This window comes from Microtus oregoni, unplaced genomic scaffold (genome assembly GCF_018167655.1).
Source record: "Microtus oregoni isolate MIOR12 unplaced genomic scaffold, Mior012 000023F_ref0000262, whole genome shotgun sequence".
Lineage (NCBI taxonomy): Eukaryota > Metazoa > Chordata > Mammalia > Rodentia > Cricetidae > Microtus > Microtus oregoni.
This window is the reverse complement of record NW_024543082.1, coordinates 17,856,024-17,871,046: the sequence shown is the minus strand read 5'-3', so window position 1 is coordinate 17,871,046 and position 15,023 is coordinate 17,856,024. Positions and strand designations below refer to the sequence as shown.

Below are 15,023 nucleotides of genomic sequence, written 5' to 3'. Positions count from 1 at the left end.
TTATCTGTTATTTTTACTATTTCTTTTGTACTCACCAGACATCTGTGAGTGTTCATGAGGTGCATTTTCTTAGTATTCTAATTTAGTAATGCGTCCTTGGGTTCCAGCCTCACAAGCCTCATTTTATTCTCTTCATTTTGGTTACTGTTCTATAATGAGGCTTTTTTCCCCTCATAATAGATTACCATTTTATGTTTCTAGAGCTTCCCCTTGCCACTGCTGGTGTGTTTACTTGGCTTATTCTAAATGATTCTCTCTCAGAGCGAAGTAATGCTTACATCTACTTGTTCAATGCGTTCTTCCCTAAGGCCATATTACCTTGATTGACAGTGAGCACAAATTAGAAAGAGCAGAAAATTTTCTCCCCACAGATACCAGGCTTCCTTCCAACTTCCCCTCCCTAGTGGATGGTGTTTCCCAGACCTCCTGAATCCACACCCAAACAGGAACCCAACTAACTTTCTCTTGGAATTTCCTCCTAGGTTTATTTCACTTTGGCAGGGCCTTCAGCTTCCCTCCTTTCTCGTATGACAGCTCCAAGGTAGGGTTTGAGGAAGGTTTTGCCACATTTAGATGGTACCATGGAAAACTCAACAACAGCTATGAAAGGGTCACAGAGACTTCCTGGGTAGTTGAGAAGGATCTCATAGAAACCTCAGCAAGAGCCTAGAACTGCAAAGAACTCAATCTGAAAATCCATCACCCAAATATTTAGAGTGGATATATATATAATTTATTTTTTACCTTTTCTTATAGTTGATGGTTCACTGTGTGAATAAAGATACTCCATTTCTCTTACTAGCTACATTTTTTTTAATTTTTTTTTTTTTTTTTTTTTTTTTTTTTATTGAGACAGGGTTTCTCTGTGTAGCTTTGGCTGTCCTGGAACTTGCTGTAGACCAGACTGGCCTTGAACTCACAGAGATCTACCTGTCTCTGCCTCCCAACTGCTGGGATTAAAGGCATGTGCCATCTCCACTTAGCTACTAACTGCATTTTAAAGAATAGGGTGAACTGATCGTCTCCAGACTTATTTTCCTTGTTTTTATTCCATGGAGAAAAAAATGTTGAAAATTCATTCATGTTAGTCAGATATTGATCTTGAGTAATCTTAAGAGTTTTAGGGGATCGGGTTCTATAAGCGATGTGTAGAGATCAGTACTACACATTACATCATTCCTGGTCGCTGGGTGGGAGGACACTGCATAAATGTGAGCTTAGATCTGAGATCCACTCTTAATGAAGAAAATTCATGCAATAAAAAACAAACAACATAAAAACCCTCTCACTTTTAAAAAAAATGTTGTTTGAGAAAACCATCCCTCCATCCATCCACCCATCCATAATCTCCTAGGAGACCATACAAGAGATCCTGATGCTTCGTCTTGTTTACAAAGTCTAACATCAGCACACGGTAGGTACTTAAAGAAACGTAGGTAGGTCAAAGGCAGTGTTTGTGGACACCTAACTTTAAGATCTCTAGTGGAAAAAACTATTTCTAATTTTTCCATCGAAATTACCAAGATAAACGTAATAATCTTGCACAAGCTTCCTCATAGCTAATCCATTTTCTATAGTCTATGCTAATTTCATTTTGTCAGCTACCTCTTGAGTGAGGCAGGAAGGAGCCATTCCAGCCGGCACAGACCCTGACAGAGAATGAAGTTATACTCTGGAACACAGACTAATTTGTTTATTAGGTATGTTCTGTAAGTCAAGGAGAGAAATTTTTGTCAAATAAATAAATAAATAATCAAACGAACGGAGATCCCAGGGCACAGGAGGTCAGAGAGAGGAAGCGGAGTCTTTGCATAGTTCTAAACAAACAAAGGGTGGCAGCAATAGGCAGCGTGGATTCCCAGCGGAAGTGCAGCACTTGCAAGAACAGGGGACAGAAGGCTTTGAGAAAGAGGAGAAGGTGAGCAGGTGACTACCTATTTCTTTGTCACAGACTGTGGTACGGAGCATTCGTCCTCTCTACCAGGGTGGGCAAGATGTGGCATCTTACATGATCTGCCTGGGCATCCCGTACCCCGTCATGCCCGCCTGGGAGGCACCCTTGTTGCTGCCCATCTGCAGGCCTATGACGTTCTGTCCCTGGCGAAGTTGCTCCTCTGAAAATCCTCTCCGATTCTGCTGGGCTTTCCTGGGTAGAAAGAGTGAGGTGGAACTATGTCATGTGACAGTTCTAAATCCTCCTCAAGATACGGATACACAGCTTCTATATGAGGCAATCAAACACACCAGCAGACCCTTCCCTGGCCCACAACTCTTACTGAGCTCTGACCCACCATGAACTATGGCCTACCTAGAGCTATGGTCTACTTGGGAACCAAGATGACTCTTAGAATTTCTAGCAAAAAAAAAGAAAGGGGAACCCATAACTGCCCTTCTGGAAAACTCAATCTCAGCTTCTCTTTTTCTCTTCCTCTTCAGAACACCTCAGTCTTTACCTTCTCACCCTCTCCGGTACCTCTACTCACAAAACTAACTCCTTTTACAAAACATATCCTAAGCCCCGTTCCACCCTTCCCACATAGGACCAATGATTAATCTCTGTTTTGCTGCCCGATCAACCTAGGAGTTTTCAAGGATCAATCTTTATCTCCTGACCAGAGGCTGCCAAATTTTGGTAAAGAGCATGACTGTGAATAAATTTGGATTTGCAGCCATACAGACTGTGGTGGATCATCAATAATTCTGGAACTAGGACCTGGATTTCAATATGTTTCTAGGAGGAATTTAGGTCAAGGGCATCTAAAGAACATAAACTACGTGTTTCTATACTTCTCCAGGATGAGAAAAAAAGAATCACCGAGTAGCTGCTACAAGCATTCCTGTCATCTGTCTCCAGACACCTCAGTTTGTACATCTCTGTCTCTACTGTCACTGCCATAAAGATCGCTTAAGGAACAGTTCCTAAAAGGCCTAGTCTGTTTCAGTAGACTGAAATAATCATATAATTTATCACCCAGACCAGGATGCTTTTGAAAGTCAAAGCGGGGGCTGTTAGTAAACCTGCTGGGTTACAAACCGAGATGGTATTTGGCAAAGGGACGAATTTGTTCTTCATTAGGTGCATAGGAGAGAATTAAAAAGATGAAAGAAGGAAAAGAACAAGGGAGAGGGAGATGCTAGGAGCTAAGAGAAATCCCAAGCATCTCAGCCCTGATTGGGTGTCGGCTAGAATGGCAGCACCCGCCTTCCTTCTCAGTGGATCTTGCCGTGGGACCAGAAGTGTTTGCTTCTTTGTAGACAGTGTCTGACAGCTCTAGGGAAGGACTCACCTGTGAAACCAGGATGGCTCTCCCCGGTAGCAGCCGTCATCCTTGGTAACTGCCACGCTGCCTAGAGCCATCAGAGTCCTCTGCACGGCTGCCATGTCCTTCCCTGGAATCCAGTGAAGAGGTTAAAGTCCAGCATGTCAGTGCCAGGGATTTCAAAAGAAGGGAATTTCTATATAGAGGGAAGAGCTCTATATAGAGGAAGCTATGGGTGACTACAGTCATGGGAGAAGTACTAAATAACACTTCCCGGGGTGACTCTGACATAAAACCCATTGCAATCTTGCTTATTATTGTATTCACACAAGAAGCCCTGTTCTAGTTTATTCAAGTGTATAATAAACACTCCAAGCATTAGCTGCTCCTGGACTTCATGGCTTCAGCCATGATCTGATGTGATCTGATGAGGAGGTCCTAGGTGACAGCCTGCAGAAGAACACTTTCCTCATGAGTGGATAGAGAAAGGAAAAATGCAGAAAATTGGTTGCTTAGAGTAATTCTGCCCCAGACCCCAAGGGGGCTTCTCTCTTTTAGTTTATCTGGGTTAGCAGGGTCTAAAATCATCCCTGTTCATCAAATTGAGTATTCGCCCAGTGCTCTGGTCCGCAGGCCAATGGAGAAAGAAATCAACACAGAAAGCACTCAAGGCACAAGTGATGCATGAAAGGGACTAATGGAGACAGTACATCACTGGCCCATGTGTGAGAGAGAACAAAGCAGGGGAGGGGGCATCGGGGAGTCTCACATAAGGGGTGGGGACATGGTCACACGATTGCCCCTAGAGAAGGCAGCTGAGCCTTCCAACCAGCCAGCTCCTTCCATCCTCTTCCCTCCCTCCTTTACAGAGGACGGCAAATCTCACACTAGGGAAGGTGCTGCTGGTGTGGGTGGATCAAAGATTTGCACAAAGCATAAATGAGGGAGATAAAGGCACTGAACTAAAAGAGAGAGAAAGAGGCTGTGGGGACCTGGGACAGGAGCAGCAGAAAGGCAAAGGTTCTGGTAGGACCCAGTGAGCATCTGTGGTCTCCTTGGTGCACTTTTTGCAACTCAGCCCCTGGGGAATACAGAGTTACAAGGGAAGGGCAGAGAAGGGAGCAGGAACTGTAATGAAATCAGCAATTATGGCCTTTAAGGAGGTCCTGTTCAGGATGCTCATATGTTCCAAGAAGAGAGGTAAGAGTCTCCTTTTTTCACGTGGTTTCCTCCACCCTATGTCCGACACTCATTACAGGGCAATTGCCTGGAGCTTGAGGCTGGTGGGGATGGCTGTGGGTATAGGAAATTCTGCAGTGGATATTCTCTCAGACTCAGCTGCTGGGGTGATGGTGAGTGGAGTATCCGCAGTAGATGGCAAGGGAAGGATTTAAAAATAACCACTAAGAATTTGGAGAGAAGAAAGGCAGAGATGGCAGCGAGGACAACTTTTCTCTTCCAGACACGAAATTCCTTTCTGTAACTGTCTCTATATCATAGGCTGCTGTGAAAGATAAACCTGTATGTTGAAGAAGCTGCGGGCTGCGTTCCTGCCCATCCAGCTCCTGACCTCCTGGCTAGCTTATGCCCTGAAATAACAACACACAAATTGTATTCTTTTAAACACTACTTGGCCCATTATATCTAGCCTCTTCTTAGCTAACTCTCACACTTGGACTAGCCCATTTCTAATAATGTGTGTAGCACCCAAGGTGCGCTTACCGGGAAGATTCTAGCCTACGTCCATCCTGGATTGGAGCTTCATCGCGTCTGCCTCAGAGAGCAGTGGCCTGGCATCTGAGCTCACTTCCTCTTCCTCCCAGCATTCTGTTCTGTTTACTCCACCCACCAAAACACAGGCTTTGTTTGGTGACTGTGATGTGCTGTGACCATCAGCAGCCCGAGTGCCTGAATTCCGATTCTGGGGTAATCTTCCAGCACAGTCCTTATGTGGTCAGATAGACCTATAAGCCCCACTCTAAACTCTTAGTTCTAGCTGATGAGTGCTAAGAACTACATGCATTTTGTTAAGCAATAACTCCTCCCTTCAGAGACATCTTTCGCAAAGTCCAAAGAACAAAACTGATCATTAGAAGCACTTTGATCCAAGCTGGAAGTCTGCCTCCTTAGCATCTCTTTGATTCCTGAAAGCCATCCTGGACACTTTGGCAAACGCTATGACTCTTCATGTCAGCCTGATTACTTCCTCTAAATACCGTTCTCCCAAGAAAATAAAGAAATGCAATCCCGAAAGACAGACTGTTCAGATGTTGACAGTTGTCTTCAAGCAAGCAGAGCAGGAACGAATCAGTCCTGGTGATGACATAAGAATTTGCTACTGTCCCTGAGAAGGAAAGTGGCTCAGGCAGAGGAAGGCAAGCTTGCACCAACAGGCTGCCTGGGTTCTTCTATTCCTTTATCATGAGAAATTGATGGGTTTTACAGCAGAGCTAATAGAATCTGAACAGACAGCACACAGCATGATGTGACATCCTACAAAGGACAAAACCAGATAGACAGCAAGAGGAGCAGATCACTGGGACTGATAATGGAAAAAGATAAAATGATGGGCCACAGAAGATTTTTAGGGTAGCAAAAGTATGCTGCACAATCCTATAAAAGTGGACACATTTGTCTAAACTCTCAGAATGTACTGTTGTAGACTGGAAGAGGAAACCCGACTGTAGAGTGTGGGCCTTGGGTGATGCAAGGCTTCATTGAAGGTTTACAGATTATACAGGTGGTATAATATCACCCAAATGGACAGGATTACATGGAGAGGCTATGTGTGCATCAAGGCACATTATACTTAACAGTGTAGGAGTCACTGCTTCCGATTTCTTTCCCTCCCCAACCCCCTCATTTATCTATCTATCTATCTATCTATCTATCTATCTATCTATCAATTAGGTCCTCCCTCTATAGCCCAAACAGACCTTGAATTATGATGATCCACCTGCCTCAGCCTCCCAAGTGCCATCATTCACACTGTATTCATTCTGTATTATCACAAAATAATAACACCTCAAAATAGCCATAAACCCCAAACTGCTAATCAATAAGCCTTGAGGAGTGGAGCCCAGAGTTCTGCCTTGTAATGTCCTAACTTGGTGCTTATAAAGTTTAAGTTTACACTCAAGATATCTTATGCATGTCTTACATGAATCTACACCAGGTCTTATAGATGATAGATAGATAGATAGATAGATAGATAGATAGATAGATAGATAGATAGATAATTAACTTAGTATTTTTATGGGACCCCTAATTGTGAAAGCAAGCAGACATACTGCTTTGGGACTCTTTTCTTCCTATTGGGCTGCCATGTACAACTTCAATATGAAAGTTTTTGCTTCATCTTATTATAGTTTATTTCATCATGTTTGGTTGCTATCTCTTAGACGCCTGACCGTCCATAATGAGAGACAGAAAGGGAATGGATCCAGAGGGGAGGGAAAATGGAGAGGAACTGGGAGCAGTGGAGGGAGGAGAAGCTATAATCAGGATATATTGTACAAAAAAATTATTCTTAATTAAAAACAAAAGATGAACACAAATGAGAAGAAAAAATGGAAAAATAAAGGCAATGCAGAAGTCTTTTGAGTAGGAAAAGTGAGATTTGACACTATTTTCTATTCTATTTTTAACACAAAAGTCAGCCTTAAATTATTTGTTTCAGAACTGCTATTTTCTATTAGTCTTGACCAAGTCTGTGAACTCTTAGAAGCTGATTTTTAATATACGCATCACAGAGAAAGCAAGCTGTGATAGAAAAATCACTTCCCACCTCCCTATGAAAATGCCGCTGCAGGCCAGGGAGAAATGGCACTCAGAAATAAGCTGAGCATTCTCTCTGAATTTTATGGACTTTGTTGTTTTCATTCTGGCCAGTGGGAAAAGAAACTGTAAGGTAGTAGCTCTCAAAGTGGGGCTCCCAGGAGAGCAGAAGCAGCGTCACCTACAAATTGGTAAGAAATGAAGATACTTGGGCCTTGTTGCAGATTTAACATGTCAGGAACATGTCTGTCAGTCAGACCACGTGCCTGTGATGCGTGTTGGAGATTGAAGCTAAAGGAAAAGCTCACAAAATACAATGGTCAGCAGCCCTTCCGAGTGAACGCAGCTGAGGGTGCTGCCATGGGAAAGGAGGGTGGAGGAGTGGGCATTTGTCATAGCTCAGGTCACTGTGGGTACCATGCTGTATCCCCAAACCCATCTCCGGCTAGGAGAAATGAGTCTTCAGCTTCTGCTGTTGAGGAACAGTACACATAGTGACACCTCCTGAGAGAGTACACGTGAACCTTCCAGGCTCTACCCTTCCGTGTAAATAACACCTCTCTAACTCCCATCATCAGGAGAAAAGAACAGACAACATAAAACCATGCAGCCATTATCCTCCATCAGTGCAACTGTTGAGAAGAATAATCAGGCTGATTGCTCTTTGAGTATTGTCTGCGCTGACGTTTTGGAATTCTTAACATCTGACACTAAGTGCTTATACAAATAGGCCCCAAAGGTTATTGCTGATGAGCTTACTGAAGCAGAAGAAAAGTCGACATTTATTAGGCAACTAGGGATCATATATTGTGCTGGAGAGTTAACATTTTTGTTCCATACAATTCCTTTAGGGGTTGGGGTTGCTAGACCACTACACAGAAGAAAACCAAGACTCTAGGCAGCTGAGAACTGTAAACAGAGTCACACAGCTAGGATGCATTGGAAGACGGTTTTCAATGTGTCTACTCTAAAACCCATGCTATTTTCATTCTACCGAGGGCTCCCAGATCTGACATTGGCAATGCAATGTATCATAGGGACAGATGACAAATTCAATGTCTTCTGTCAATAAGGTAACCCGCATGAATGACTGCCAGGTTGACAGTCATCCAGGCAATCCTATCAGCTTGTAAGTGTGATAATTAAGCAAATCCATCTTTTATAGAGGAGTCTATGGCCATCCAGTCCCCACCCTTCCTATTAACCCAGAAAGGGCAGGCCACTGACGATACTTATGCTATTCCTTGTCAGGCACCATCTGAGAGTTTCTAACCCATCACTTCCTTTGTTCCCCAGACCAATAACATAAAATAGGTTCTCTTAGGCCCATTTGATGCAGGAGAAATTCAAGGCTAAGACACTTTAGCTGAGAAGTGATGGCGCACAGGCTCGGTCCAGGTTCTCTAGTTTCTGCTTTGGGAGCCTGACTCCACCCCACCTCATAGGACAGTCCCACTGCAGCTTTTCTGACCAGACCTCAGACCAGCTTCTCACTTTTCCTTGTGTGTCTTCTCTCTCTTATACACATACAGACTCGGTTTATTGTTGCTTCCTTTCTCCAGTCTCCTCTCTGGTACTCATAGCAAAGACGCTGCAGGCTTGCCTGTACTATCCTCTCCTGAGTCAGAGCTGAAACAGCCCCACCCCTGCCCTTCTCCGGCATCTGCTCCAGATCTAAAAGGAACCTGTCAGACCATTTACCTTTTCTCTTCACAGAGGGGCTCTTCCCGTCCCCTTCCATTCTTTGCAGTGGCCCTTGCCTTTCCTGTAACCAACAATGAAGGTCACTCTGGCCCTTCCCCAGTGAAGGCTTTGGTAACTTTGTATTATCTCCATGATCAAGTTGTCACCTGGATATCTTTGTGAAAACCCTTGCATCCTTGCTGGCTCCAGGTCTCTTCCAAACAATGTACCAAAAGGGGGTTCAAGAATGGTGGCGACTTCTGGGGCCCCACCTATATGAGTAATGGAAGCTTAAACAAGAAGGCATTTGGCAAACCTGGGCTTCTGCAGGTTTGCTGATCTGCAACCTAGAAGCAGCTTGGGAAGGCACTGTGAGCAAAAAGAACCATATTTAGAAGAAACGTGCCAAGCAGAGGAAATGTGGTACTGAGAGCAGCCAGGCATAAACTACCTGCAGAGGAGGAAGGGAAGTGTCCAGTTAGAATGGGGGCTGGACCCACAGCAGCCACAGCCCCCGCAACTGTGATACAGGGAATCATGAAATAGCGGGAGGAACTAAAGTGTGAGGGCAGGATTGCAACCTCGGTCAGGGAGCGGAACGGTAGAAGTGACGAGCTGTGCACACGGCTAGTCTGACGTCTGATATCTATGTGACAGAGAGTGTGTACATCCTCACGCAGACATGTCACACAAACACACGCCAACCCTGCTCTTTGACTACAGTTTAGTCACCCAACCACATCATGCAGAAAGGACCAGCCCCTCCCATGCTCAGTCCGCCATCTGTGCCAGCCACCAAGTCCATCCCACCCACTTCCCTGTTCAAAGCAAGTTGCTTTCCACTCCTACGCTCCTCGGTCCGGGAAACAGCTCTGGCCTGAACTCCAGACAGGGATCCTGGGAAGTATCAAGTCTCTCGCCCGAGACATCATCTTCAATCTCAGCTCCTTGGGGCTTCCAGCAAGTCATCTGGAAAGTCCTCAGCATCTGTCTCCCTGCTGTCAGCTCTCTTGCACATCCCCACCTTTGTGTAGTTCTAGTGTTTCTGTGACCTGTCAATCACAGTGCCTTGAGAGTCTCCATATTTCATTTAAAGTCCTCCTCTTCTGCACTGGGGGCAGGGATGGGTTGAGGTATGGTGAATGATGACTTTTATTGTCTGTCTTACATTTTATCTAGAAGCATTATCATATTCCAGAGCTGCATCTCAGGTTGCTTTGCTAACATTTATGCCTCCTAGCTGTCTTCTTTTCCCAGGAGTGTCTAACACAGGTTATGGCAGGTGTGTAGACTGCCACGCATGCTGCCCACCCAGAAGTACTGCTCCTTCTCTCTTCCCTCTTTTAAAGTCCCCCCTCCCAAGTATAGCGCCCCTCTCTATAGTGTTTGGATAAAGGGGGAAAGGAAGTAACGCTAGCCCTTCCCTAATGTAGATGGGTAGGCTCCCTTTAGACTCGACCTCCCAGGTACCTCCAGTGCCCTTCCTCTTACGTACATCCTGCACTTGAGGGCTCACCAGGGTTTCTGTCATTTGCTCTAACTCCTTATCTCTTGGTTTCACTTGGCTTTGATTCATCCTTCTCCATCCTCCCCTGGCTCCCTGGCATCAACAGTTAGTCACTGACGTGACGCATCCAGGACATTGATGGTAGAGATGAAGGATGCTAAGGCCCCTGGCCAAAGCATGGTGTGGCCTGTTAAATAAGGTTTTCTGTTTTGGCTTCAGAGCCCAGGGTGGCGCTCAGGACTGTGAACTATGAATTCTGTGGAACACACATGACAAGGGCAGGCAGGTGTCATTATCTATGCAATGAGGAGGTTGAAAAAATTCCCTTCATAGTTTAGTTGGAAGAACTGTGTGTCATTGTTCAGGAAAGCTCTTATATGTGCTTCTAGAGAAGAGGAATATCAGTGAAACGAAACTGTATTAACTGTGGACAGTCACCATTATCCTGACCTGGGAATCAAGCCTTACTGGAGCCATCCCATGGAGAATTGGAGGCAGATGCCCATGAGGTCTGGTGGCCTAGCCAGAATTTCAGATATCTGAGGTACTAGAAAAAATACAAGACCCCTGGCCTCTTTGGGTTTGAACTGTTCACTTATGCAAAAAGCATGTAATAAAGCCCTCTTTGAATGGAGGCATGAGGTCATTGTGAGGATGGAGGAGGTGAATTTTTTTCTTTATAATGATCTGAGCAGACTGTCCTCTGTTTAGGATACCCATGGCTCTTGATCAAAGTAACATTAGTCTACCCTCTGTGTCGGCAGAACCACCCAAGGGAGTCTGTGGGTTGCCCTGTGATGACAGCCAGTGACAATGAGTGTGTCAATCAATCTGGCAATTAGACAGCCCCTCTGTGCCTCAGGCAGGGCTAGTGTATGGACTAACATGCCCATTTTCACTAAAGGGGACTGGACGCCACATGGCTATTGGTCCCTCAGATTCTCCAGCAATACCTGCATTACACATCCTTTTCTTCAACATGGTGGATTGCTAAATAGTTCCATAGCTAAGCTTTGATCTATATAGCTTTGTGAGATATTTCTCTCCAAGTCAATTCACAAATGTGAATGAAAAAAACCATCTGGTAGTCTCCCCGAATAGAATATTCACTTAGAAGATACAATCACTGTGATCTGGATAATACCCACCTAGAAGATACAGTCACTGTGCTCTGGATAATACCCACCTAGACGATACAGTCACTGTGATCTGGATAACATCCACCTAGAAGATACAGTCACTATGCTCTGGATAATACCCACCTAGAAGACACAGTCACTGTGATCTGGATAACATCCATCTAGAAGATACAGTCACTGTGCTCTGGATAATGCCCACCTAGAAGATACAGTCACTGTCCTCTGGATAATACCCACCTAGAAGATACAGTCACTGTGATCTGGATAATACCCACCCAGAAGATACAGTCACTGTGCTCTGGATAACATCCATCTAGAAGATACAGTCACTGTGCTCTGGATAATACCCACCTAGACGATACAGTCACTGTGATCTGGATAACATCCACCTAGAAGATACAGTCACTATGCTCTGGATAATACCCACCTAGAAGACACAGTCACTGTGATCTGGATAACATCCATCTAGAAGATACAGTCACTGTGCTCTGGATAATACCCACCTAGAAGATACAGTCACTGTGCTCTGGAGAACATCCACCTAGAAGATACAGTCACTGTGCTCTGGATAATACCCATCTAGAAGCTACAGTCACTGTGCTCTGGATAACATCCATCTAGAAGATACAGTCACTGTGATCTGGATAACATCCATCTAGAAGATACAGTCACTGTGCTCTGGATAATGCCCACCTAGAAGATACAGTCACTGTGCTCTGGAGAACATCCACCTAGAAGATACAGTCACTGTGCTCTGGATAACATCCACCTAGAAGATACAGTCACTGTGCTCTGGATAACATCCACCTAGAAGATACAGTCACTGTGCTCTGGATAGTTGTTTAACAGAAAGATGGAGCACTCTCTTGTTTTCTCTCAGATTGAGTGACAGAGGAGCAGATGGCTTTGTCTGTAAGCCCCACTGCTGGTGAGTCAGAAGAACACTCACTCACGCCTGCCTCCCTTCTTTTCCACGAAATGTGATTTGTTATGAACGGCTAACTAGAGAAATAGACACGCATGTAACCAGTTTACTTCTCTGTGTACACTTTTAGTTTGCTGAGGTACTTGCCATATCCTCAGCATAAAGCACCACAAGCAGGAAGGACAACACTGCCCATGGGGTGACAACTGAGAACGGACTTCCCTCCCGCAAGCAGTGCCAGGAAGCCCTATGTAAGTGGCTTTTACAAACAGATGATAAAGAAAGGAGGAGGTATGGGAACGGGAGTCCAGGGGAAACAGACCCAAAGACAGAAGGGCTGTTTACCTTCCCATAGATCCACTGTTTGAAAAATGTCTGTGGTCCTGACACCATAGACCTCGGCCGCTTTCAGGAACTGGGAGATTTGCTCCATCTGCTTAAAAGCCATCTTTGACTCTGAGATCTTGGGGATGGGTTCTTGTCCTGGTGGATATAAACTGTTTATCAGCTTGCACAGGACCTGAAGGGAACGCGGGGACAGAAAATCAGTGTTTGCCTTTGCAATAAATGTCACAAGTCAGAAGTGAATGGTGCATCTACACACACACACACACACACACACACACACACACACACGCTCCCACATTAAACACAGAAGAAGACCCCAGGGATCCCATTCTCAGGCTACAGCTGACCACAGTCCTGCAACCGGAATCCGATTCTCTCATTGGAAATGATGCTGAGGGATGAGGACATGATCTCAGACTCTTAATGGAGGATGCGTTGGAGGCTGGTGGGGAAGTGGGAGGATTGTGATCTGCTTTCTGGGATCTGCCCTCTTCACTAACTCATCCTATATGAGTTTATGACGTGTGAAAGAACTGAGTTGGGTCTTCTCACGGACTCTGAAAAGACGAAGCCAAGCAAGCCTTGGTCTACCCAAAACATGGGTGGGATCACAGTTATGTAACAGTAAATCACAAGCTGCCAGAAAAGACCGGCTTGTTCCACTGAGCTGAGCTGTCCTCCTGGAACCCAAACACACAGCATCTAGACAGAAAGGAACCCCACTATCAAAAAAGGATTCCTTTTCCGCTCCAAAGCCCCTGAGCCTTTCCAAGGGGCTCAGCATCCCCGGAGGATAAGAAGTTGATTAGCCTGACTCTTTCCTTTGTTTCACCACGTAACCAGCGGGTTCCCCTGCGGGTAAGAAAAGCCCCAGAAAGGCTGATGCACCAAGAAGTCAAAGGAGATCAAACGCCTGCACTTAGCTCTATTCTCCGTGGAAATATCCGAAGGGCTTCAATTTTGCTTACAGTTTAGCAGGAAGCTTGATGCTCAGATGGGTGGAGAATCCTCTAAACTAGCTAGGAAATTGTACAGGGAGCCCTCATCTCACTGCCCGAGAGAAATAAAGGCATCCCCGGTCCTCCCGGTGAGACCCATATCTTGGCAACAGAGGATTTCCCCCCGGGCCCTCACATAGAAAGAAAGGGCCCCAAGAGGACTTCTTTCCACCGCTCCAGCAACCAATATCCCTGCCCGGCTTACCGTCCCGTCCATCAACCATTTCTGAAAATGGGCCCTGCCCGGGGGCGGGTGCTCTATATCCTCAGCACACTGCAGGATGATCCAGTCCACCAGCTTGTTCTCCAGGTCCGCATCATACTTCTGCTCGATCTTCTCCTGCACCTCTCGGCTTAAGCCATAGCTCGGGCCCCTGTTAGCCATCTCTGGAAGAGAAGAGAGGACACGCGCGGCATCCACACAATAGCAGCCACAGCAGCCCCCGGGTTTCCTGAGAACCCGGCTGGGATGTGGCAGGGAGGCCGAGCCCAGCAGCAGCAAAGCGGACAGAAAGCCGGGCGTGGTTTAAATCAAGGAGCCAATGAAGCCAATGGGGTTTCACCTACAAATGAGAAAGAAAAGCGCAGCCACGCGCCATGGACTCTAGAATAAAGCTCCGACCGACCCAGGGGGGCTGAAATCCCCCTTTCAGTCCTGCCTGTCAGGCAGACTGGATGATGTACAGGGACTCACTCGAGAGCCTGAACCCCCAGGCAGTCGGGGGCTGGGTTGAGGGTGGGCGATGGTTGCTTGCTCCCCCTCTCAGCAGCACTTTGCGTGAGATTCCCAGGGCAGGTAATTAACAGGCAGGAGAAAGGGTGCCTCGACAATCGCCCGCTGATGGTGTGTGGAGTCTGGAAGCAAGGCGCTCTGATTTGATTTTCTCACGGCTAAGGCGGGTCAAATCAGGGCTGTTGCTAAGAGCCCTCCAAAGACAGCCCTCTCCTAGTCAGGCAAACCCGCCTGCCTCCCGCTGGGAGCCTCTTTCTCTGCACCACAATCCTTTCTCCTCCTCTGGGGATCCCAGCATTGTATCCAAGGCCCCACACAGCTGCCTGAGGGGACCTGGGTCTCTGGTAGGGTCCTTTCTGCTAAGTGCCCATCTGCCAGGAATAGTCAGACCACTTTAACCTTGTACTGAAGTGACAGTTGTTACCCGGACAGGATGGGGTGGGGGTGGGGAACACTGGAAGCTGCAATCATTTACTTTAGCTGTCAACCCAGTTTCATCCAGAAACTTCCAACCCGTGGGAAACCTCTGTGGCTTGGTTTGGCTCTATTCAAGAAATAAACCTTTTAAATGTTACTTTAAACTGGAAATATATAGGGCAGATTTTGTGAGTCAACACAAGTCAGTGAGTGTTCTAAAAGTTCTGGAAAATCGC

At 45.9% G+C, this 15,023-nt stretch overlaps 1 protein-coding gene across 1 annotated transcript; it reads right to left on the bottom strand.

Moving 5' to 3' along the window:
• Window positions 1-1,678: 1,678 nt before the first annotated feature.
• Window positions 1,679-14,308, bottom strand: Tagln3 (transgelin 3). Its single transcript, XM_041672712.1, has 4 exons — window positions 13,843-14,308; window positions 12,637-12,811; window positions 3,288-3,390; window positions 1,679-2,146 (listed from the first exon to the last, which is right to left on the bottom strand). Exons 1-4 carry the CDS (start codon window positions 14,020-14,022, stop codon window positions 2,005-2,007), a joined length of 600 nt encoding a protein of 199 aa, XP_041528646.1. The 5' UTR covers window positions 14,023-14,308; the 3' UTR covers window positions 1,679-2,004.
• Between the last annotated feature and the right edge of the window lie 715 nt (window positions 14,309-15,023).